At 36.6% G+C, this 24,470-nt stretch overlaps 1 protein-coding gene and 1 pseudogene across 1 annotated transcript; both read right to left on the reverse strand.

Moving 5' to 3' along the window:
• Positions 1–2,889: 2,889 nt before the first annotated feature.
• LOC129877466 (AT-rich interactive domain-containing protein 1-like) lies at positions 2,890–13,795 on the reverse strand. Its single transcript, XM_055952971.1, has 3 exons — positions 13,581–13,795; positions 12,186–13,116; positions 2,890–3,909 (listed from the first exon to the last, which is right to left on the reverse strand). Exons 2-3 carry the CDS (start codon positions 12,717–12,719, stop codon positions 3,082–3,084), a joined length of 1,362 nt encoding a protein of 453 aa, XP_055808946.1. The 5' UTR covers positions 12,720–13,116; positions 13,581–13,795; the 3' UTR covers positions 2,890–3,081.
• A 5,439-nt stretch (positions 13,796–19,234) lies between these two features.
• LOC129877837 (ABC transporter F family member 4-like) lies at positions 19,235–22,780 on the reverse strand (annotated as a pseudogene).
• Between the last annotated feature and the right edge of the window lie 1,690 nt (positions 22,781–24,470).

Below are 24,470 nucleotides of genomic sequence, written 5' to 3' on the forward strand. Positions count from 1 at the left end.
TTCATCTTTTGAACGTGAAAAACCTTAACTAGCCAACACTCCGACCCATATAACATAGCCGGTCTAACCACCACTTTGTAGAACTTGCCCTTAAGTTGTGCTGGCACCTTCTTGTCACATAGCACACCGGAAGCGAGCCTCCATTTCATCCACCCTACACCAATACGGTGTGTGACATCATTGTCAATCTCCCCGCTGCCTTGCATGATAGACCCAAGGTACTTGAAACTACTTTTCTTTTGGATGGCCTGGTCACCAAACCTAACTTTCGCACCAACCTCCTGAGGTGTCTCACTGAACTTGCACTCTAAGTACTCTGTCTTGGTCCTACTCAGCTTAAACCCTTTAGACTCCAAGGTATGTCTCCAATCCTCCAGCTTAGCGTTAACTCCACTACGAGTCTCATCGATCAAGACTATGTTGTCCGTGAAAAGCATACACTATGGCACCTCACCTTGAATTTATCGCGTCAATCCATCCATCACCAAGGCAAATAAAAATGGGCTGAGAGCTGATCCTTGATGCAACCCCATCACAACTGAAAAGTGCTCTAAGTCCCCTCCTACTGTCCTTACCTTGGTTTTGACACCCTCATACATGTCCTTGATCACCCTAATGTACACCAAACGTACACATTTAGCCTACAGACATCTCCATAGTATCTCTCATGGAACTTTATCGTAAGCCTTTTCTAGGTCAATGAATACCACATGCAAGTCCCTCTTCCTCTCCCTATACTGCTCTACCAGTCTCCTCATAAGATGGATGGCTTATATATATTATATAATATTTGCTTGCAATTTATGTTATTTAGAAATTTAAAATAAAATATAATTTTATATTAAATAAAGAATTTAAAAAGAATAAAAATTTATATTACGTGAAAATTATATATGGTGATTATTTGAAGAAAAAAGAAAGAAGGGATTTATATTATGAAATAAGAAAATAAAAATGAAATTTTTTTATAAGATAAGTTGATTGAAGAAATTTTATTTAATTAATAAAATTTCCCCTCTTTTAAAAAAAATAATAATATAATATTAAGGAAAGAGGAGAAAATTCATTTTTAGAGAATAAAATAGAGAATTGGGCTGAAGTTGGTTGTCTCGAAAAATAGAAAATTCTACATTTGGAGAGTAAAATAGAAAATAGCATTAGAGATGCCCTTATATTTATTCACTATATTAAAAATAATATTTATTTTTATTTGTTTAATTTAAAATATTAAAAAATAATTTATTATTTTATATATATTTTATCCTTATTATTGAAAACCTCAAGGAGTTGTTAGTTGGCTGCAAAGCATTTAAAGTATGTTTAATTGATTTTACTTAAATGACTTATAATAATTAGGAATAATATAATAATATTAATATTAATTTATTATTTTTAAAAGTGTATCAAATCAAACATAAACAGAAAAAATATGTATGATCTCATTTTCTTATTTATGGCAAATCAAACATGAACGAAAGGACTATATATGATCTCTTTTTGTTATTTGTGCCAATAATCATACCTGCGTAGAAAATTATCAAGTGATCCTAGAGTTGCACCCTCATTATTTATGTCATTAATTGTGTTTGGACCAACCTATACCTTTTGGCACATGACTTGCAAGTGGATTTTAATTTTGTAGTATCTCAATTTATATGATTTATTAATTTTTTTAATCGATCAGAAAAATACATTTTTATATTATATAATAATTTAATTTTAAAATGTTCATTAAACGTCTATAATTTATTTTAGATCATAAATTTCAAGTGTCTTTCTTTTTTAATTTTCATGTCAAGTCAAATAACATCACATAAATTAAAACGGAAAAAGTATCACAAATTTAAAAGTGGATAAAATTGATATGCAGTTCTTCATTGAGGATAACAAAATAGGGATGAAAAATCTTCCACATAGGATAAAGTTGTGATATATTGATATTTTTGCTTGGCACAAAAAGCTCCAAATCAATAAGAGTATTTAACAAACATGGAAGATAGAGATTTCACAATTTTTTTAATAAAAAATAGCTTTGCTGGCATGATCTAACCAACAACTACTTCTAACAATCTTTTTTTTGTTTTGTTTTCTAGCGTAGTGGAATCGTGTCCTCAAGAGTTAGCATCCTGTGATTAGGATGTCGTTCAAGTTACAGAAACAGACTCTTATAGTAATATATGATAAGACTATATGCAATAGATTCGATATGGTTTAATTTGTCCTCAAACTGCACACATAGGGAAGCTTAATGCATTAGGTTTTCCTGGCACCCGAAATAACTTATTAGCTTATATAAAATAAATCCATTGATTTATCTACAGCCAGTGTATTTTACAAGTGTGGTTTTTGGAGGATGATGTATATGCAATCTTGTGAAAGTAGATAGGTTGTTTCTGATAGATCTTCAGCTCAAAGTAAAGCATATTAAAATCAAGTATGAAAAGAAAATACAATAGTAAATCAAGTCATGTTGACAATATTATAGACGAGAGCAATTCATTAATATATCAACATCAACAACAACAATATACCCAGAGTATCTCACAATTGAGATTTGGAAAGGGTTGTGTATACGCAACCTTACTCCTGACTTGTAAAGGTAGAAAACTTGTTTTCAATAGATCATCCGTTCAAATAAAGAATATCAAAATCAAGTATGAAAAGAAAATGCAAACAGTGAAGCAAGTTATACTGCAATTCATTGATTTATCAGTTATACCAAATACAGGACTATGAAAAACACAATGGTTTTAGAGATGCAAGGAAAACAAAAGGCAAGCAGCTAATATGTAGAGATCCATCTGAGCAAATCATAACATTAGTAACATTCTTGATCAGTGTTTTGAACAATGACAAAGTAGGAAAAGTAAACTGTGTATGCTGAAAAGGTAAGCAGAAAGGAAATCCATAAACCTTCTTGTAACCAAAAAATCCATCACCTCAAAATATACAATTTTCAGATGATATTACGTATCTTCCCTGTAAAATATTTGCCAATAAAATATTGATGAGCAAAAGCACAATAAAAAAACCTGCAATGTACATTTCTGAACAACGTCGTGGTATATAAACATTCAATTACTATCTGGTATCCGTATGTGCTTTCCTCGGGGGACAAAAGATGGAGAATTCAGAATCCCTCCCGAAACAATTAGTTCTAGGTCTGTACTGTGGTTCATCATCATCACTGTCGATATTACTTGCAATAGTCCGATTCTGGTGACCTCTGCACCGTAAAAGGAAGACATTAAAGTGGTAGCTGACCAAAGACTCCCTGCTTTTGTTAGGAAAGAAATTGAATATTTCATTCCAAAAACTCTTTTCTGTCGACAAAGGGTTCATTTTCACTATATCCTGGAATTTCTGTTCTTCTTGTTTTGTCCAAGAAAGTGCAACTTCTTCACCCATCAAGTGAAATTTCCACCAATAAAAAGCTGATCCCAACTCAAGTTTAACCTTCTTCTGTTTCTCAGTAAGATGAAACTTGATGCAGTCATAAGAAGAAGGGTATTGGCAGCCACATGTATCTTGCCTTCCTTTTCCAATAGGATCTCTTTCGATTAACATGCTGTTTTGTTCTTGTTTGTCTAGTGGCCAGATTCGGGTACCCAACCATTTGGAGTCACTTTCACATTTCTCATGTCTCCATTCAGGAATATCTGCTTGAAACTGTGGCCCAACTGGTATTCGCTTTCGACGCTGGTTCCAAAAAAGACCAACTCCTGACTCGGCAGAAGAATCAGCAAGTCCATCAATCGGATCCTCATCACTTGGAGAGCTTGAGGATGACACTGCTGAAAAAGGTGTCTTCTTCAATGGATTTTTAGCTAATAGGACCCGCCTGCTGCATCTCACTCTCTCAAGAGAAGCGTTATTGTCATACATAGATGGATGCATCTTCTGTTTTATCTACAAGGCAAAGAAAAAGTCTGATTTAACTGAAGCTTCGATAAGAGTAAATTTGTGATTCTTCATAAAGCTCGAATATCAGCACAAATGATTCTATCCATTATATATGTGAATGCAAGTGTGACGGAAAAGGTAATGGTTCAAATGAGACGAATCTCTGGACTTCAACTCACTATGTGAAGCTTCACTTGAAAATGTGATACAAATACAGAATAAATGAACAACTATGTCTCGGTCACTCACATAGCTACTTGCCAAGGGGAAATGCATTCTAGGTATAGAAAGGGTCACAGAAGAAACATGAAACTCTAGATGTATGTATTATTTCACAAGCTGGACCTGCGACGTGCATTTGTAACAATTCCAGAACATGCTACATAAAATTAAAAATTGGAACACAAAATCAGTATTTCGGGTAAAATGGTTTCAATAAATTACAATGAAGTACATTTTAAAGTTGCCCGGCAAAAGTTTAAGAGATTCAATGAGATACTAAAAGAGGCTATGCCTGCTCCAAAATGATAAAATGAGCAACACATAATCAAGATAAACAACTTAACCAGGAAATACAAGCCTGCAAGTGCTGAACCTGCCCTACTGTATATGGTTATCAAAAATCACAATCTTTGTCTGGTCATTTTAAATAATAATGAGTGAACTATTTGGAAAATTAAATTCAGCCATCCAGATTAATTCTACCATTTTACATGTGATTTATCAACATAATAGAATGGAAAGTTGGAAAGTTAGTATAGGTACAAAATTTTGGCATTTAAGCTTCTACATTTTTGTTCATAAATTATACCATTCAAAATTACGGAACTTGCTATTGTTTCACAATAATCATCACAAATTAGAATGAAAAATAAAAACCAAATAAATGGCTGCACTTATGATTACATCATGGTTCATGGCCACTAGCCACATATCTCGATAGGCACTCAGAAATTAAATGGTCAGAACGTGGAACCAAATTTATCTTCAACTGATAACTTTCAGAGAGATGGGAGATTTATTTACAACTATAAGTAATCAAACCATATTAAGCTCATTAAAAGAGAAGTCTCAAGAACCACTAAATTTATCAAGATCCACTAAATACATACTGTTAGAATATGATTAGGTATATAGAATCCTACTTAGAGTAGGAATAGAAATAAGAATATTGATAGGAATAGAAATAGTAAATAGTATCCTACTTGGTAAATGATTGTATTGTAGTGTCTATAAATAGGGGGTCTGTGTAATAATATAGATACACAATTCAATAATATTCTTCTCTAATATTTCCCACACATACTAAATTGAAGATTCGTAAAACATGAATTAAATGATTCAACCATATCACAACATCAACTCCATTAGGTGGGGCGCAATGATGGTTATTCTCCTCCCCCCCCCCCCCCCCCAAGCTCCAAGATGACTTCATTTTTATCTCCTTTAAGATTTCATGGTTTCAACAAGGAGACAATTGCACAATATCTAATTTAGGCAAACACTTTTGCTTCCTACCTTATTCGTTTCTAGATTCCACTATCAAATAAAATATGACTCATTCCGAAACTCTTTCAACTTTTATCTTAATACCATTTTAGGTCACTTATTTTTCCTTAAAAGTCACTTTATAATGCTTCCAGCAAATACTAATCACAAGTCCACTCCACATCTCAATTTAAAATAGGCTACATGGTCCATTTAAGCTTTAAACTAATGATTGTTTAACTACAGTTCAATAAAGTGTTGTGCTGAAGCTACACCAAATCTTTCTTTTTTCTTTTCTCAAACTGGAAATCAGTTATTTGACTCTTAACAGCGAATTGTATATCTGTAATGACCCTGAATGTCATTTTTGGAATTTTTTTTTGTAAAATGACCATTTTATCCCTCTCTTTAGTTGCCCGAGTCGTTTTTGATTGGTACTGGGTGTTGGTTTTTAGAAAATCTTATGAAAAATTTGAGTTTTCATAAGCTTTAAGTGTTCAAAAGTGGTATTTGGGGCCAACCGGAGCTACGGGTCTCGAACTAGAATTACATCGATTCCAGCAGCTCCGGAATGTCAAAATTGGCTTAAGAGACTTTATGAAATCAGTTTTGGAGTTGTAACGAAGATTTGAGGTCTTGAGTTGAGAATTTGAGGAATTTAAATCTAAGATTTGACTTTGGTCAACTTTTGGAGTTCCGATGCTCGGAATGGAATTCCGACGACTCCGTTGGGTTCGGGAGATGATTTTTGGTCTAGAAGAAATGTTGGTTGAATTTTTAGAGGTCCCGAGCCCATTTTGGTATTTTGAAGGCCTAAGTTGGTTTAGTTGCGACTTTTCGAATTTCGGGTCAAGAAGACCTCGAATTCGAATTCTGATGGTTCCATCAGCTCCGAAATGGACAAATTAGGCTAGTAGAACTGTTGGAATGACTATCGAGGCAATCGATACGTGTTTGGGGCCATTTGGCGTTTTTGACTTTGAAAGTTAGCCTATGGTTGACTTTGGTCAACATTCTTGGAAAACGTGCTCGAATAAAAATTCTTACAGCGCGGTTAGTTCTGAAATGTCAATTTTGGTCTAGAACGACCCTTCGTTCGCTTTCCGAGGCTTCCGGACTAATATCGAGGCCCGTTGTGAAATGTGGCTTAAAATGGCTCTTGGGTGTGGACCCACTTTCTATTAAAATGATCTCATATGGAAATTTTGAATGCGCCATTGAGTCCGAAACGTCGAATTTAGTGGGGTAGCATATCTGGTTTATTTTTATCGAATTCCGAACGAATTCCGAGCACCCCATCGGAGATTTTGGATTTTCCAAAATCTGAAATCTGCAGCAGTAGCAGCACAGCAGCCCTTTTCTTTCTTTTTTGGGTTTTTGTCTCAACTTTAAAACCCTTTATCTTGGGCTATAGAGCTCCAAATCGGGTGATTCAAAAGGTAAACTTGTGAGATTTTTCGTGGAGAACGCCTTGGGGAGCTTGAAAACTGATTTGGAGCATTCGATTCAGGTAAAAATTGTGATATTAATTGCAGCAGTGTCCATTTTCGGAATGAATTTTTGAAGAACTTTAAGAAGTTATTTCTTGACCTATATAAATCCGATTTTGGTGATTCAAGGATCTAAATTCAGGAGAATTTCGTGAGGAATCTCGTGGTGATCTCAGAAACGCGAGGGGAAGCTTCATTTGAGGTAAAAATGCGTTTTTAGTTACTGATTTATTCTTTTTCGGAATGAAATTTTGTTGAATTTTGAAAAAGTGTATCTTGATCAATATAACTCCGTTTTGAGTGATTCTTTAGGCTAGATTGTGAGGTTTTTCGCAAGGATCGTCATAGTGCAATTTTTTTGGGTTGGAAGAGTCTCGTTTCTTCAGAATTAGCTGATTTTGATGCTGCCATTTTTGGTCTTTTAGTCGGAATTTATGAGTTTTGGTTGCATGCTCGTCCCGTGTAGTTTTTCACCCATAATTATGTTATAAATATGATTTATGAGATTGGGGTGACGTTTCGAACTTGTTTTGGGGGTCAAATCCAGAATTCCGTATGCGGATCCCACATTTTCCGTTTTAGACCCCGAAATTGGTCCGTCTCCAAAAATTATGAAATTAGTGTCTAAATGACCGTATCGACGTCATGATTCTATTTTTGACAGCGTGGCAGCATTCCGAAGCAGTTTGGAAGGGAAAAGTTCCGGCACAGTGATTTGGAGCTCACATGTTTAGCCTACAGGTAGGCTACGGTTTACCTTTCTTTAGATTGAACTAAAATGTGTGAAAACATGTTGAAATAGTTGGAATTTTGGTTGGGTAGTTTAATTGTATAGCTCAGGTATTAGAAAACATGCTTTAGGCTTGTTATCGGATTTTTCGGGTATTTAGAAGCATGTGTATCTTGTTTTTATTTGTTATATTATAAGGAGAGTTGAATGAGCATGTTGTTGATATTGTGGAGTATGTTGGCCTTAGTATAGGATGTAAACTTGCTTTAGATGCCCCGGCGTCGCTCCGGTAGACTTAGATCCTTGTAGAATGGTGTAGCGGGCTAGTGCCTAGTAGTTTGGCCTTAGTTAGGTGTTACCCTTGCTCTTAAAAATATCCTCATCCATAAATCAGTATAATCGTGACTTTCGTGATGCGTCGGCAACACTAGATTTCGTGATCGTTGACTTTGGCTCCGGTTCCAGTTTTGACGGCATATCGATTGACTCATTGGGAAAGAGATTTTTGGTACTGTTGTATTCTAGTTGGGAAGTGAAATATTTGGCATCATGGGATAAATTATCTGTGAGCATCCGGGTACCAAGTCCTGACCTCTGCTCTGAATTATCGGAGAGCATCCGAGTACCCAGCCCCGGCCTCTGCCGGCTTGCTAGTACGACGAGCATCCGGGTACCCAGTCCTGGCCTTGATCATATCGATGTTTTATGGTGAGCATCCGGGTACCCAGTCGCGGCCTTGACTATACCACTGTATTATGGCAAGCATCCAGATACTCAGTCCCGGCCTTGGCCACTTTGAAGATTCAGGCGAGCATCTGGGTCCCAGTCCTGGCCTCGACCCCTAAGGCACCCCTAGTTAGATTGACTCTTGGAGATTTTGGATTTGGAAATGATACAGTACTTTGGTTCCTGACATCGCAGATTCTTGGTTCCTAGCCTTGGTAGTTGTAGCTATTATGTGTACTCGGCGGGCTTATGGGGGTTCGTCCGGATTTTTATTTAACTTGCGCACGAGTGTCCCGATTGGGCTTATGGGGGACCAGTTGGGTATAGTTAGCTATAGTTCTCATAGGTAGTACTCTTTTCCCTTTTGATGCTTATGTTGACTCATATTCAGGCTATTCCTCTTTTTCATATTATTTTTACCTTTTCTGCTCAGTCGACCTTTGATGCCTACTGGGTACCTGTTGTCTTGGTACTCACACTATACTCTGCATCTACTTTCGTGATGCAGGATCGAGCAGTAGCTACTGTCGTGGATAGATCGAGCATGTCGCAGCCAGCTTCGGAGACTAAGGTGAGCACTTGGCGCTTTTGGATCATTTTTGTCTCCTTCAGTATGGATGACCCGTCTTTTGCCTTTTGAGACTAGCCAATTGTTGTATATATTTTCGGTCCACTTTCGAAACTTGTACTCGTATTTTATTTTGTAGCAGCTCTGTACTTGTGACTTCCAGGTTCTGGAAGGGATCTTTAGTTGTTTAAATCATGTTTTGGTTTACTTCCGTTTATTCATTCTGTTTACTTTTATAATTCGCCACTCTTATTTGGTTTCTGCCCTCAAACTCATTACTTGAAGTTCCGGGTTGACGGGTGGGCTTACCTACTGGTGGGTTATAGTAGGTCCCATCATGACCTAAGGAATGGGGTCGTGACAATATCATAAAATGGACTTATCGAATTTACGAGTTCTTTGCATTCAAATTTATTAAATAATTGGGAGAGTGAGTACATTCCAATAAAACAAAACAACATTTTTAATCTATCAACCTATTACAATAAGTAGCCAAAACACATAAAAATAAAGTTCTATAATATATGATTAATGTTAACCATTAATAAAGAGAATAAAAAGGCAGAAAATTTATCAAGAACCAATAAATACAACTTAAGAAAAGATCCATAAAACATGAATCACTTCATTTTATCTCTTTTTAAGGACTTTCATGGTTTCCACAAAAGAATCAGTAGCATAATATCTAATCTAGGCAAACACTTTTGCATCATATCTTATTCTTTTCTAGCTTCCACTATCTTATTAAATATGACTAATTATGTAATTCTTTCAATTTTTATCTCACCTAGAACTGTTTTAGGTCATCTATTTGCCTTTTAGGGCAGTTTATAATGTTTCCAGCCAATACTAACAAGCTCGTATTCTACATCTCAAAATAGGCTTCAATTACTTTTTTTTCATTTCAAACTTGTTGCTTATGTTACTCAAAATTTTGTGCAACATGAATTCTTGGAATGTGGAGAAAACCAGCGAATTTGATTTGAGTGTCCATCTCTTGATATTACTCATGATGTAAAAGTTGCTGAATTGGTTGAGCTGCTCTATTTTTTTTATGACAGTGGTGTCCGGGGCCAACTTGCCGCACCTCGACTAATTTGATTGGGTACCTACTATCTCAAATCAGCACAAGTACCGCATAACTTTGGCTGTCAAGGCTTACGCAAATGGGAAGAATCACCTAATATTTTTTATATATGCTGGGATCTGAACCTAAACGTCATACCCCCTCACTTTATTGACCACTAGGGTACACCCTTGGGTGCTTGGTTGAGAGCTGCTTTATTCCAGATTGGTTATTTGGTTTGAGCAGCTTACATTTATCATTCTACTGAATTCACCACAAACAACTGGCAGTAACTAACACAATATAAAGCAGCAAGGAAACTGAAAAAAGCTTGAAAATGCTTAGATTGGTTTATCCACCTTGAAAGGGATAAATACTACCAACTAGCAAAGAGATAAACCTTGAAATAGCTATATTCCCTTAATTAAAATAGCAAAGGAAAAATACTAGCATATAATTTCTTACTCAAGCCACTAGCAGTTCATCTCTTATGTAGATCAATACTTAGATTCTTTAAGCCCATCTACATTTATATCGACGTCTTAAAAGGTAAAATTGGGACTCACCTTCGCAAAGAAATCTATAAACACCAAGAAGAGACCGTGTGAGCTAAAGTACCATGGGATTAATACCTCAATATGTGGGATGTATTCTGAGGCATGATCTATACCTTCTACTATCCACCATGCACACCCCAAGAAAGCCACATATGCACTTTATGCCTCATATTGTTTGCTTTTTACACCCTAGAAAATTTTCATTTTTATTTATTCTTTTAAATATTTGAGTATAAGTTATGTATATGGTGTTCTATAAATAAGAATATGGATATTTTGAATATTATTTTGCCTAGATTGCAAATTTGATTTTTTTTAAATAACCATGGTGTCCGAGCCAACTTGCACCATTTCCATGGCGGACCTGCAATCTCCCGCCAGCACACAAACCGGGTAAACTGAGTAACTCTATCACTGATGGGAATAGTACCTAATGTTTTTGTCTTCGCTAGGAATCGAACCTGAGACTCATGCAGTGTTGTGAAAGGCGATCGCCTCGTCGCCAATGGCGAAAGGCGAGGCGAGGGGACACTTCATCGCCTATTAGCTTTGTGGCGAGGCGATCTTCAAAAGACGACGCCATGGCGACAAAGGTGAGAAGTGATAAAGGCGTCGCCTTTTGTATTATCTTAAAAAAAGGTGACCAATTTAGGGTTTTAAAAGTTAAAAGCTAATTTTAAGGTTGTTTTTTTCAAATTTGCACAGTTGCACTCTTAGACTGCGACTGAGACTCCAACCAGTCGACTCAACTAGACTTCTCCGACGATCAGTTTTTGAATTGAAATATTTGCTAATATGTTATTGCTATTGAAATTATGATAATTTATATATGCAATTAATTATTTTAATTTTTTGGTATTAATTGGTGCCACAATTCAAAAAGGCAAGCACCTCGCCGCTCGCCTCGCCTTGTGGCGAGGCAGACCCTTGTCGTCTTTTGTCGCCTTTTACCATCCAAAACACTGGACTCATGATTCTCAACCCACTTCATTGACTGCTATGCTAAACCCTTGAGTGCAAATAGCAAATCGATTTTTAAGAAAATTTTGCTTTTAAATTTTGTACAATTGTTTTTACTATATTTTCTATAGTTCTTAATATTTTTGTCTACTTTTCAATTTTTTTATTTTAAAATATAAAGACAAAATTCGAGATTCTAACACCCGGCCCCATGATAAGTGAAAGATCCGGTGGCTTTGTCTTTACAACACTGATTTATATCATTTGCCTATATTAACAAACTATTTGCCATTGCTCGGATAAGGAGACTGATTAACATTTTTATCAGAGCCTAGATGATCCAGACATTGCTGACCTATCTTATTTTCGTCATTTCACCCTTCATGATTATTAGCATTTGATTATCTTTCACTTATAAGAAGTGCAGGATCCAAGAACTGATTATAAGAAGTGCAGGATCCAAGAACTGATCTTCTCTGTTCTATTCAACTTGGCACTTCCGACATGTCTGTTTCATGGAAAATTAAACTCTAAAAAACTTTCAAAATTAGAGAGTAGTTCAATACAACCTTCTGATATTTGAAAGCAAATGCTAAGCACAATGAGATAGCATTGACAAGTACAAATGGAGATATGTTATAATGATGCATCACAGGTTAAATATTCAAGCCCAAAAGTAAGGGAAAAAGTAAAGTACCTGCCATATTGAGCATTGAGCACTTGTATCTGTACTCTTTTTCAGAAGCATTTCATCTCGCAGCAGCAGAATCTGCTTCCAGATTACATCATTCCTGTAAAACTTCCACTTAGACCTTTCTGGCAAAGACCCAATGATAGGATCACAAGGATCTTTCGCAACGTTAGTAACCCACCTCAGCAAGTCCGTGTAAGACTCTCGTTTCCTCTTCCTACTGTTCTCATCTTCCCTAACAACACCTGACTTCATTAGCCCAATCTCATCTGTGCCACAGTCATCAATTCTCCTTCCACTGACAAACTCAAAACATTTGTCATCGTGACCAACACTGCTCTTGTCATCAACAGTCTTTACAATACATTCATTGAGATCCACGCTTATCTTTCCATCAAACTTCATAGAGTGTCTATTACTGGAAACAAAATCGCCAGCCTCGATACCATTCTTCAAATCAACATTTGTATATTCCTCATCTTTGTTCTTTTCATCTGAAATTTTCATTAATATCTCCCTCAAATCCAGCTCAAGCTCCATCTATCTAACCCCACCTAAACGCCAACAACACTTTCTCACTTCACTCTTTTGCTTTATTGTCTAAGCACAGTTCACTCGTTCTGATCAATCAAAGAGGGTTAACACCACTCACTATATCCGTTGTATCATACACTTCTTGCATTCTTTCCATCATCGAAATTCGAGCATCCCTCTTAACAATGTATCTAAATATACTCAATGTAACCTAATGCCCACTTTTGGAAATCCCTCACATTCAAGTAAATTCTATTAACAATTTCAAGCTACAATTATCTTTTTCAATCTTCAAAAAATCTTTCAACCCACAAAGAGGATTAAAGCAAGACTCATTTTTTCGATGCTTTTTCGAGTGTTCTCAAGATTTTCAGACCCGACCCATCAATTTTCTCCAACAATCCTGCCATTGACATGGAAATTCAAAACCTATACACAAACACAGAAAAAAAACTGTAAATTTTCACATAGTATGTGAAAAGGGTTTTCTAAGAATCGATTTCAAATCATTTATTTAGATATTGTAACAATCCAAAAATATACTATTACTACGAGGAAAGAATTGATGGATTGAGTTCGAAATTTTAATATTGTTATTGAGTTTGAAATTAATAATATGTACATATTCAATAATTTTTTAACATATACCTGAATTAAAATTAATGAATTCGAACAAACCATAGTCAAGGGATATTAATGGGTCGATTAATTTTGGGGGGACAACATAACTTTTGATACAAAGAGAAAAAATTTGGACCCCAAATAATTTAAAGACATAGGTCAAAGGGTGGTGGAATTTTTGAACAGAAAGAGTCATATTAGTAGATAATGAAATTGGGAAAAGAGAAAGATTTACCAGTAAAATACCTTATTGGAAGGAGAGGGGTATAAAGGGGGTGTTCTGTGGTGACATTCTTTCTCTATATTGTCAATTCTTGACCTTGTTTATCTTTGCCTCTCTTTGGTTTTCAAAGCCCTTTTTATTATTCAATAGAAAAGTTTTTCTTGTTTGATTTATGAGAGAAAAAGGATCGAGGGAGATCTAAGATTTGCAATAAAAAGAAAGTAGTGGAATGAGGTGTATGGAGACACACACAAAAAAAGTAAGTAGTATTTGTTTAATTTATAGTTGGAATTATTGGTTAACTATAGTTTATTTATTGGAAAGTTGGGTTGAGGAGCTTTGGACTATGGTTGGGTGAAGGGTAATTTGGTCAACTGAGTTTTGAGATTAAGATGTTTGAATTTTATTACATATTTGATGAATAAAATATTATTTTTAAATTTTTACACCAAATAATTAAAATTATTTATCTTCTCAGCATCTGAATGTGTATTTATTTTTATTTAAAATTAATAAATATCAAATAAAGATAAAATAATGACAAAATATTATATCCACAAAACATTAGAGGATTTTTTCATTTGAATTATTTTTGTAAGAACATTTTTATTAGATGAAACATGCTCTAAAATCTAATAGTGGGGATGTTTTTAAGGTGGTGGTTATTGTGGTGATTATGTTAACATGGTTGTTGGTGGTTGTTAGGGGTGGTTGGTGGTAGTGGTTATGCGGTGATGTCCAAGGTCATGGTTGAACGTTGGTGGCCAACGAAAGAGGTGATTGTTGGTCGTGGTAACGATTATGTGATGGAGGTAGTTGATGATGGGGTATTGGTCAAGTAGTTGTTGGTGTAGGTGATTTTATGGTGAATACTAGCACTAGTGATGGTTGTATAGTGAATATGGTTATATATATGAACGGATGATTGGTAGTGGAGGTGGTTAATAGTTGTGGTTGACGAGATGAATGTGTGGTGGAGGATAGTAATGGTGAACCTAATGGCTAGATACTCACTCCAGCCCTGCAAGGGGTGGCAATGGAGGATCCGTATGAGCACCTACTAAATACATACAATATTAGCTTATAATTATGGTAATGTTGTAAATTCATAAGTAGCATAAAAAATGATAAGATTTATATACATGTACTAGGTCAATACATTTAAACTATAGGGTCTACTGGAAAAAACTATACATTCGATACATTACCAAGTCTAGGAAGCTTCTAATAAATCTGTAAGTACATAATTTATAATTGATCGGGACAAGGCCCCTACATACCCGACTATAGCATATATATACATAGCAAAATATGGGATCTAGACATCAGATAGCTACGGATAGAGATTGAGCTTACCAACAGATCAACTGGGCCTATTGAGAATATATGTTGTCCTAAAAATCTGACCCAACATTTATAGAAATGTCGCGCACCCAATAGTAGGGACATCAGTACATATAAAACGTGTATTGATATGTAAAGTAAACAGCATAACAAGTAGACACGTAAGAACTTTCAAAAGAATCAGATTTCAAAGATGAGCCATCATGAGTATATAAACATCTTTATGTAAACATCATGAGCAATATGTATATGCTCACAAGATTTTGAAATGTTTATGTGTCACGACCCGACCTAGGACCTAGTCGTAACACGACGATTAAAACCCTGAAGGACTCCAAATAAGCCTATTGTACATATCATAAGCATACATAAGGTAAAGCAAAAGCGGAAACATCATAAGAGGGTCTAACCTATGAATAGAAATTTAAAAACATCACATGACAACATAAACTTGAAACATTTGTCCAACTAGATGCCTCTACTCCTAAATATGAGCTAAGACATGTCCCTAGCTCACCCTCAATATGAAACGTAGAAAAAGTCTTTGAAAACAATACCTAACTCGATAACTAGTTTCCGATAAATGAGGACTCACCACAAACATCGCTGGATAGAAAAGCTTAACTAGCCACGTAGATGAGTATGATCTTCAACCTCAACCCCTACATTATGAGACAATGTAGGCAAAAAAGTATGCATAAGTACGTTGGAATATACTAAGTATGAGGGCATGACATGCAACGTAAATCATGAAATGCAATGGTCAAGTAAATCACATGATAAGATGAGGTAAGTAAAGTCATGAGAAAATTATATTGGCCAAAGCATAATTTAAAATCATAGCATACATAAGAGATCATACATATGTGGGATAGGAACCATAACCGACAATAAGACCATACGAGCTATAACATAGAATCTCGTTGTCTCCCCATACAACGGAGAAAAAGGGGAATCTACTTGCCAAGGTAGACTCTACCCCGCTAGACGAGTCATACATACGTTTAGAGTAGAACTCAATTGCACAATCAATTGACTTTGAAAATCATGTAATTGACTTGAAAACATGCATGATCATAAACTTTATATCAGCCCATACATAATTCATATAGATAATATTCTTTGGAAGTATAATTCAAAATACTCGTAATTTACATCATGAACCCTAGAGATCAAAATAGGAAAATTCATGGAAAAACTCTTCAATTTAATGCAATAACCATCAATTTATATCAAAATAGACTCATGATCATACTTTGAATCATATCTGCCTCTGCTTTCCAAGTGGTTTCTTCTATATTCTGACTCTTCCAAAGGACTTTAACTAAAGCTCTTTCTTTCGTTCTTAACTTTCTAATATATCTATATAGTACGGACACTGAGACTTCCTCATATGACAACTCTTCTGAGAGTTCAATACCTTCCATAAGAACAACATAAATCTTCTAAGCACTTACGTAGAATAGACACATGGAAAATTGGAAACGTTGCATCTCACTCTGGAGGTAAATCTACCTCGTAGGCTACCTAGCCAACTCCCTGTGGGAATCTATAAGGTTCAACATATTTGGGGCTCAACTTATCTCTATTTTCTAATTGCATAACGTCTTTCATAGAAGATACCTTTAGGAACACTCCATCATCAATCTTGAACTCTAAATCTCTGCCCCACACATTTGTATAAGATTTTTGTTGGCTCTGAGTAGTCTTCAACCACTTTTGTATCAACTTCACTTTCTCAACTGCCTGATGGATAAGATCTAGGCTCAAACAAGAATAAGAGCCACTTCATGATGCATCCCAGTGCGCTCCAAGACAATGTGGAAACGGTGAAACAGGTTACGGGTTTCACTCAGAAGCATAGTCCCATTACCTACTTAGGATGCCCTCTGTACATTGGCAGGCAGAGAGTCATGTACTACACGGACATGGTCTCTAAGGTTGTCAACAGAATTAGAGGGTGGCACTCCAAAATCCTCAGCTACGGCGGTAGAGCTACACTCGTGAAATACGTACTTCAGTCGCTCCCCATTCACCTTCTTTCGGCCATTACTCCCCCCCGTACCACTCTCAAACAGATTGAGAGAGTCACCGCTGATTTTTTCTGGGGGTGGAAGGATAACAAAAAAAAATACCATTGGGCTTCATGGAAAAAACTTTGTTACCCTTATGACGAAGGAGGTATTGGGTTAAGGAGAACTATAGATGTGTGCAAATCTCTCCAGTTAAAGCAATGGTGGATCTTTAGAGCTAAACAAACGTTGTGGGGTGAGTTCCTTAGAGCCAAATACTGTCAGAGAGCCAACCCCATCATCAAAAAATTCCATTCTGGCCAGTCGCTTGTGTGGAAACACATGATGCACAACAAACACATTGCCGAACCTCACATTCAATGGAGGATTCACTCGGGTTCATGTTGTTTTTGGTGGGACGATTGGCTAGGTATCGGACCCTTAGCCAACTATAGGCAGGAGTTGGGAAGAGCAAGCAATGCTAGGGTGGCTGATTTTCTTATAGATGGACAATGGAACATCGATATGCTAAATCAATTGGCACCAGCGCAACTAGTTCCTCTTATCACTTCTTCCACACTTCAGCTGCAAGGAAACACACCGGACCAGGCCATTTGGAAGCTGAATACCAATGGAAACTTCACATGCTCCTCGGCATGGCAGCTTGTGAGGGAACATAGGACCAAGACACTTTCCGACCATTACACTTGGCACAAAAACATCCCCTTTAAATGCTCTTTTTTGCTGTGGAGGGCTTTTAGAGGCAAGCTGCCAACGGAGGAAAAAATCATTGCATTCGGTCAGGTTTCCACTCCATGCTATTGCTGCCACAGTCCAGGTCCAGACACCATAGAGCACATTTTCAGCACGGGCCACTTCGCTAGGAATATTTGGCGCTACTTCTCTGACTCCCTAGGGATAAAGCATGAAGCCACACCCCTCAAACCTCTTGTTATGAGTTGGTGGCTTCACAAGTACCACACAGAAGCTCACAAACTTATCTTTCACTCCACCCCAATATTTATATGTTGGAATTTGTGGAAGAATAGGTGCGCGAGCAAATACGGGGGAAAGATTTCTAGCCTGGCGAGAGTGAAATTTGCCGTTTTCAAAGACATCTCTAATCTACTTAGAATCGCGTACCCCTATATCCATTGGCCTTCGAACTGGATCCACACTATTTCCTACATAGATAAGTGTGCTCATGAAATGAAGATCACCCAAGTCTCGTGGACTAAACCACAACTCGGTTTCGTTAAGCTGAACACTGACGGAAGCGCATTGGGTAATCCGGGGTCAATTGGGGGGGGGGTATCTTAAGAGATCATATGGGTAGATTCATCTTCGCCTACGCCATACCGTTAGGGGAGGGAACCAACAATCAAGCCGAACTAGAGGCGGCAGTTTATGGGCTTAAATGGTGCATTCAACAGGGCTTTCAGCACGTTATCCTAGAAGTCGACTCGGAGTTGATCACTAAATGGATCAATCATCAGACGAAACCTCCATGGAACCTTCACCGGATAACTCATGACCTTGTTGATATTTCCGAATTATTTGTTTTCTTTTCTTGCAAGCATGTATACAGGGAGGCAAACTTCACTGCGGATGCTCTCTCCAAGCACAGTCACACTCTTACCATTCCAGGCCACTACACCACCCTCCAGCAGCTACCTCGGGGTACACGAGGATACTACATGCTAGATAGAGCCGGCCTACCTAGCTTTAGACGAAGGAAGACCAAAAGGATTAAGAAGCCTCCATGATCTACTACTAGTGTTGCAGCATTGGATTGAGCGCCCAATTGCAGTGTTTGTCTCCATGCTATATTTTTAGCCATGTTATTTGATGATCCTCGTTGACGCTAAAATTTTGTTGTATATAGCTTTTATGAGGATTCATCCCCAGTTTTATTTAGATTTTTCCTTTATTTTATGTAAAGGGCGAGTCTCCCTTATTTATGCTTTCCTAGTTTCTGTGTATCGAGAGGAGTCCTCTTCTTTAGGTGCATAGTTTCTAGGTTTCCTTTTCGTGTGTTTGTATCGGGGATGAGTTGGCTGACCTTATTAGGATGACCGACTTATGAACCACCATAGGATTGGAGGTTAGGTTTATGTCCCCCTCCGTATATTTTTCTGTTTTATGTATAATAAGGCTTGGGGGTGTGCGGCTCAACCCCTGGCTGTGCACGAGAGGTGGGAGCCTCGTGTAGGGTCTGTTCCCGTAAAAAAAAAAAAAAAAAAAAAAAAAAAACGAAGAGGGGAAACAAATATAATGAGAAACAAAACTCAATGTTCCTTGACATGGCTTTAAAATTGCAGTCATGGTAAAATTTTGATTTATTCCCAAGCACACGAGCTCTCTACAAGTAAAAATAGAAAGTGAGATTACAAAACCCCTAATCCGATCCATAGAAACAAAACAGTGATGCTAACTTAAGTTGCTCGGACTCTCCAAAAATGCACTGTGAGTGTGAAGCAAATATCGATGTTCCTGTCAGTATTGTCTGAGGAAAAACCATGACAAGAAATAGATAGAATATGACACAGTATATAAAATTTAGATAGGATGCTCTTTTATATCCGCAACAGAAGATTACACTCTCCCTTTGATATGAAGTCGAAAATAAAACCGTGTCAACAGAAGATTTCCCTCTCCCTCAAGACACTACAGTAGAATAAGCCATTGCAACATCAATCATCAACTTCTTCCCTGATTTCCCTTACAAGTTCTGCCTTGTACTCATCAAATGTATCTGGGAACTTTTCAACAGTCCCATTCTCAACTATCCAAATTTCACTTTTTTCTTCATCATCACAAACCCTAGATATGAGCCTCGAGTCGTGACTTACTAACACAACTCCACCAGTGAATTCATCAAGGGCATCTGCCAAAGCATCGATACTCTGCATATCCAAATGGTTTGTTGGCTCATCTAATAGCAAGATGTGAGGCTTCGACATGGAAATAGATGTAAACACAACTCTAGCCTTTTGTCCTCCAGACAACTTTAAAATGGGGGTAGATGGTTATGGCTGGGAAGTCCAAATTTTCCTCGCTTTGCACGAACAGCTTCTTGCTTACTAGGTCCCTCTTGATCTGGGTGAAGACGAAGCAGGTACTGGACAGGTGTTTCATCCATTGTGAGAAGATCCACAAAATGCTGCGAGTACCGTCCAATCCTTAACTTTTGACTTCTGCGGGCTTCACCTTCTGTAGGAACTAAATCACCAGCCAAGAGATTAAGCAAGGTCGATTTGCCTGCCCCATTGGGCCCAACGATAGCAACTCGAGTCCCCATATCAATTCCAACATCAACATCAGAGAGCCTGAAGTCTGGTCGATTAGGGTAACCGAAGCTGACCTCAATTAACTGAAGAAGTGGAGGTGTCAGTTCAGTAGGCTCAGGGAAGTGGAACTCCACGCTGTAGTCCCTCCACTTCTGAGGGGCTTCAGGTGGAGTTTCATCTATATCAACCCTATCCTTGCCCTTTTTCTTTGATTCTTTGGAAGCTACAAAATTGGCTCGGTCTTTTACCTTCTCCTGTTGTGCTCGATTTCCAGATCTCTTGGCAGCTTTTAACTGCTTATCATAAATCTCAAACTTCTTGTTCATCTCTTTGCGACGTTGTTCATATCCACTTTCAAAATCATCAAAGTTACCCCGATAGAAGTGTAGTTTCATGTCATGGAGATGGATAATCTCACTGCAAACAGTGTTCAGAAAGTCTCGATCATGTGAAACAACGACTAGCGTTTTCCTCCATCTGCACAGGTACTCCTCTAACCATAGAACAGCCCGAAGGGATGATTAGTAGGTTCATCCAACAGCAATAGAGTAGGCTGAACAAAAAGAGCCCGTGCTAGAGAAATCCTCATTCTCCAACCACCACTAAAAGATTGAGTAACACGCCCCTGCATTTCCTTGGTAAAACCCAGCCCAGCTAGGATTTTTGATGCTTGGGCCTCAGCAGCATCTGATCTCATCACCTTCAATCTTTCATACAGTTCACAAAGTTTTTCTACAACGTTGTCCCCATCAACATCATCTTCATTCTCACCAACAGAAGCAGCAGCATTCTGTAAAGATGCAGCCTCTTCTCGGAGCTTGATGAGTTCCTCGTTAGCTGAAACAACAGCTTCAAGTGCAGTCCTACCGTCACCAACTATCTCTTGTTCGACCAAAAGTACGTCAATGTTTTTTGGTACAGGAATCTTCCTCCAAGCAAGGAGCTTTAGTAGGGTGGACTTGCCCATTCCATTGGGACCAACTAAACCATATCTCTTCCCATGAGATATCTTAACTGATGTGTTGTTTAAAAGTTCTTTTCCACGAGCTGCTACAGAGAAATTCTCTATAGTTATATCCTTAACATTTGCATCAGCATCATCTTGACCTTCAAGAACAGACGCCCTTCTACCAATAACAACAGTAAAAGCATCATGATCATCCCTAAGGGCCTCCTTTTTTGCCACCTCAGCTGCCTGAACAGCAAGCATATCCTTCTTTTCTCGTTTCTTTAGCTCTTTATAACTTATGGACGTATCAATTGGACCTGCTTCATTCCTTCTATGCCTTCTATGACCATCGATCTGTTCCTCCACTCCTCTTCCTCATCATCAGAGGGAGGAAGATCAATACCATCAGTGTAAGCTGATGCTTTTGGAGCTGCTTTAGGCTTGGTCTTACTAGCACCAGTGGCAAAAGATCCTTTGTTGGGCTTCTCAGGTTTCTGGTCCATGCTGGCAAGCATGGCAGAGACAGAAAGCTTCTCCTTTTTCCCTTCCTTGGAATCTTTGCTGCTTCCTTTAGCCTTCCCACTTACACCAGCCTCGTATGTTTTTTTCTTCCCCATTGTATTTACTATCTGTTGTAACCAAACAGAGCAGTTAGAAAATTTGAACAAATAGCTCGTCAATTCACCAGTCAGCTCAGCCAAATGAACAAGAAACAACGCATTCAAAATAGTAATATCAAGACTTCACACAAAATATAGCAGGTTATAGCAAGAAATTAGAACAGCAGAAGAAAGCAGCATAAAATCACATTGAAAGAAGTAAGAAGAGGACAGAAGTGCAATGAGAAAATTTATCGCATAGGCGCATTTGAATGAACCAGAAAAATACAAAAAGCTTTAATGTCATTATACAGATTCAAACACTGAAACATATGTTACAGGAAAAGAGAGAGAGTGACATGGTGACATATCTAATCATTCCAAAAGCCAAAGGATTGTAGGGACACCATAACAACAACAACAACATACCCAGGTAATTCCACAAGTGGGTAGGATGCATGCGGACCTTATCCTACTTTGTGGAGATAGAGAGGTTGTTCCCCTACAGCAAAACGAACGTTAAAAGCAATTATAAATATTAAATTTGTTTATTCTTTCTCAAAAATGAAAAGCAAATATTAAGTTTTGTTTTACTCCAAATTGAAGCTAAATTCTCAATAACAATCTGCAGTTTAATCCCAAGAACTGAAAACCCAGAAATAACAATACCATGATTAAAAAAAAATCATCTTAAACCCTCACGTTCATAGTTCTATATTCAGCAGCTAAAAATTCCAATAATATTGGAAATTATTTCATCTTTAGTAACGCTTCAGAGGAAAAAAAATTAATAAAAAAATCATAGTCCAACAAAATTGATCATTAACACTTAATTCATAAAGTTGGAGCAGCTAAACTGAATCGAAACCCAATTCGTAATTCATAATCATAGAAAAGAGAGAGAGAGAGAGATTGCCGCCGATGAGTAATAAGAAGAAGCTTACCAATATGAATTCGCCGGAAAAAGGAGATCGCCGCCGATGAGTTCGCCGGAGATATGAGTAAAGGTAGTAGACGGTAAGGGAGTTGTGGGAATTTAAGAATTGGAAAAGAAATCGAATTATATTAATTTGGTAACCTCATGCCAATAAAAAGCAAAATAATTACAAACAAATACTCTAGTCATAGTATTAATATACTAATATGTATCATTAAGGTTGTTTCAATCCTTAATAATATCACTATATTATATCTATCATGGTATCATTGATGTCTATTTCAATTCTTCAATTACATCTACATGAAAACCATCACATACTGACATGATATCATTAAGGGTTGTTTCATATAATCATTAAGGATCGTTTCATACAAATGTTGAATGATACAATTATAGTATATATATAATATGATGGTATCATAAAAAAATTTCTAAGTCATTCGATATTACATTAATGATATTCTCACAGTATATTCGTATATTATAATAATATTGAAAATCCTTAATAAGACACTTTTAAAATCCTCAATAATACCATAACAATATATTGATACCTTATCGGTATCATATAGGATTGAACTCTTTTTTTAAGAAATAAAAATAAAACAATTAAGAAAAAATTATTAAAATCACAATCTTATTTATTAAACTAATTAGTAAATATATTCTTTGTGATACTCTATCGGTATCATATAGAACTGAGCGTAATCCTCTGTGATAATCCATCGATACATGATACTCATGTAGGGTGGACGCTGACATCAGCATGACGTTAGCGCACGAATTTTAAAATAATTAAAGGGGATACAGGGTTAATTAGTTTGGCCAAAGGGGTATATAAAGGAATTATTTAGGGAAGGGGTATGTAGTGGTAAATAGTTTGTTTAAATTGTCCATTTTGTGTAGTTTTCCATTTTACAAACTTAGACCCAAAAAAAATTCACAAATAACTACTATAAGTAACTTAATTATGTTCTTTAGCTATAATTTGTCTAATTACGCTTCATAATTATAATTTTGTTTGTTATAAATATTTTTGTTTGTATATTTCGCTTGCCAATATACAAATAGGGTAAGTATGTATAAACTATTTACCAAACAGGGTAATCAGTTTGGCCTAAGGGGTATATAAAAGAATTATTTAGGGAAGAGGTATGGAGTGGTAAATAGTTTGTTTAAAGGGTTCACTTTGTGTAGTTTAACCTTTTGCCAACATATAAACATGGTAATTAGTTTGGCCGAATAGGTATATAAAGGAATTATTTAGGGAAGGGATATGGAGTAGTAAATAGTTTGTTTAAAGGTCCATTTTGTGTATTTTTTTCCCCCTTTCACAAACTCAAACCCAAAAAAAAATCACAAATAGGTACTATAAGTAACTTAATTATGTTCTTTAGTTATAATTTGTCTAATTACCCTTCACAGTTTTAATTTTGTTTGTTATAAATATTTTTGTTTGTATATTTCGCTTGCCAATATACAAACAAGGTAAGTATATATAAATTCTGTATTTATAAAATTTAGAAATTTTCAGAATCCTGTTTGTACATTTCGCTTGTCAATATACAAACAGGTTAAGTATATACAAATTCTATATTTATACATTTAAGAATTTTTCATAACTTATATAAATCAAATGTATCAACAAATCGTATACAAATAGTTAAGGTAAGCATGTACAAATTCTGAATTTATACAATTAGAAATTGAATTATACAAATTCTGAATTTTATACCATTAGGAACCGATCATACGAATTAAATAGCAAAATTAATTAAA

The sequence above is a fragment of the Solanum dulcamara genome, chromosome 12 (genome assembly GCF_947179165.1).
Source record: "Solanum dulcamara chromosome 12, daSolDulc1.2, whole genome shotgun sequence".
Classification (NCBI taxonomy): domain Eukaryota; kingdom Viridiplantae; phylum Streptophyta; class Magnoliopsida; order Solanales; family Solanaceae; genus Solanum; species Solanum dulcamara.

Bases quoted from the DNA above. Each gene is read 5' to 3' on its own strand.
- LOC129877466 (XM_055952971.1), bottom strand. From the start codon at position 12,719: ATGGAGCTTGAGCTGGATTTGAGGGAGATATTAATGAAAATTTCAGAT. The intron at 3,910-12,185 runs GTACTTTACTTT...TTTGCCTTGTAG, and splicing joins CTCAATGCTCAATATGGCAG to ATAAAACAGAAGATGCATCC.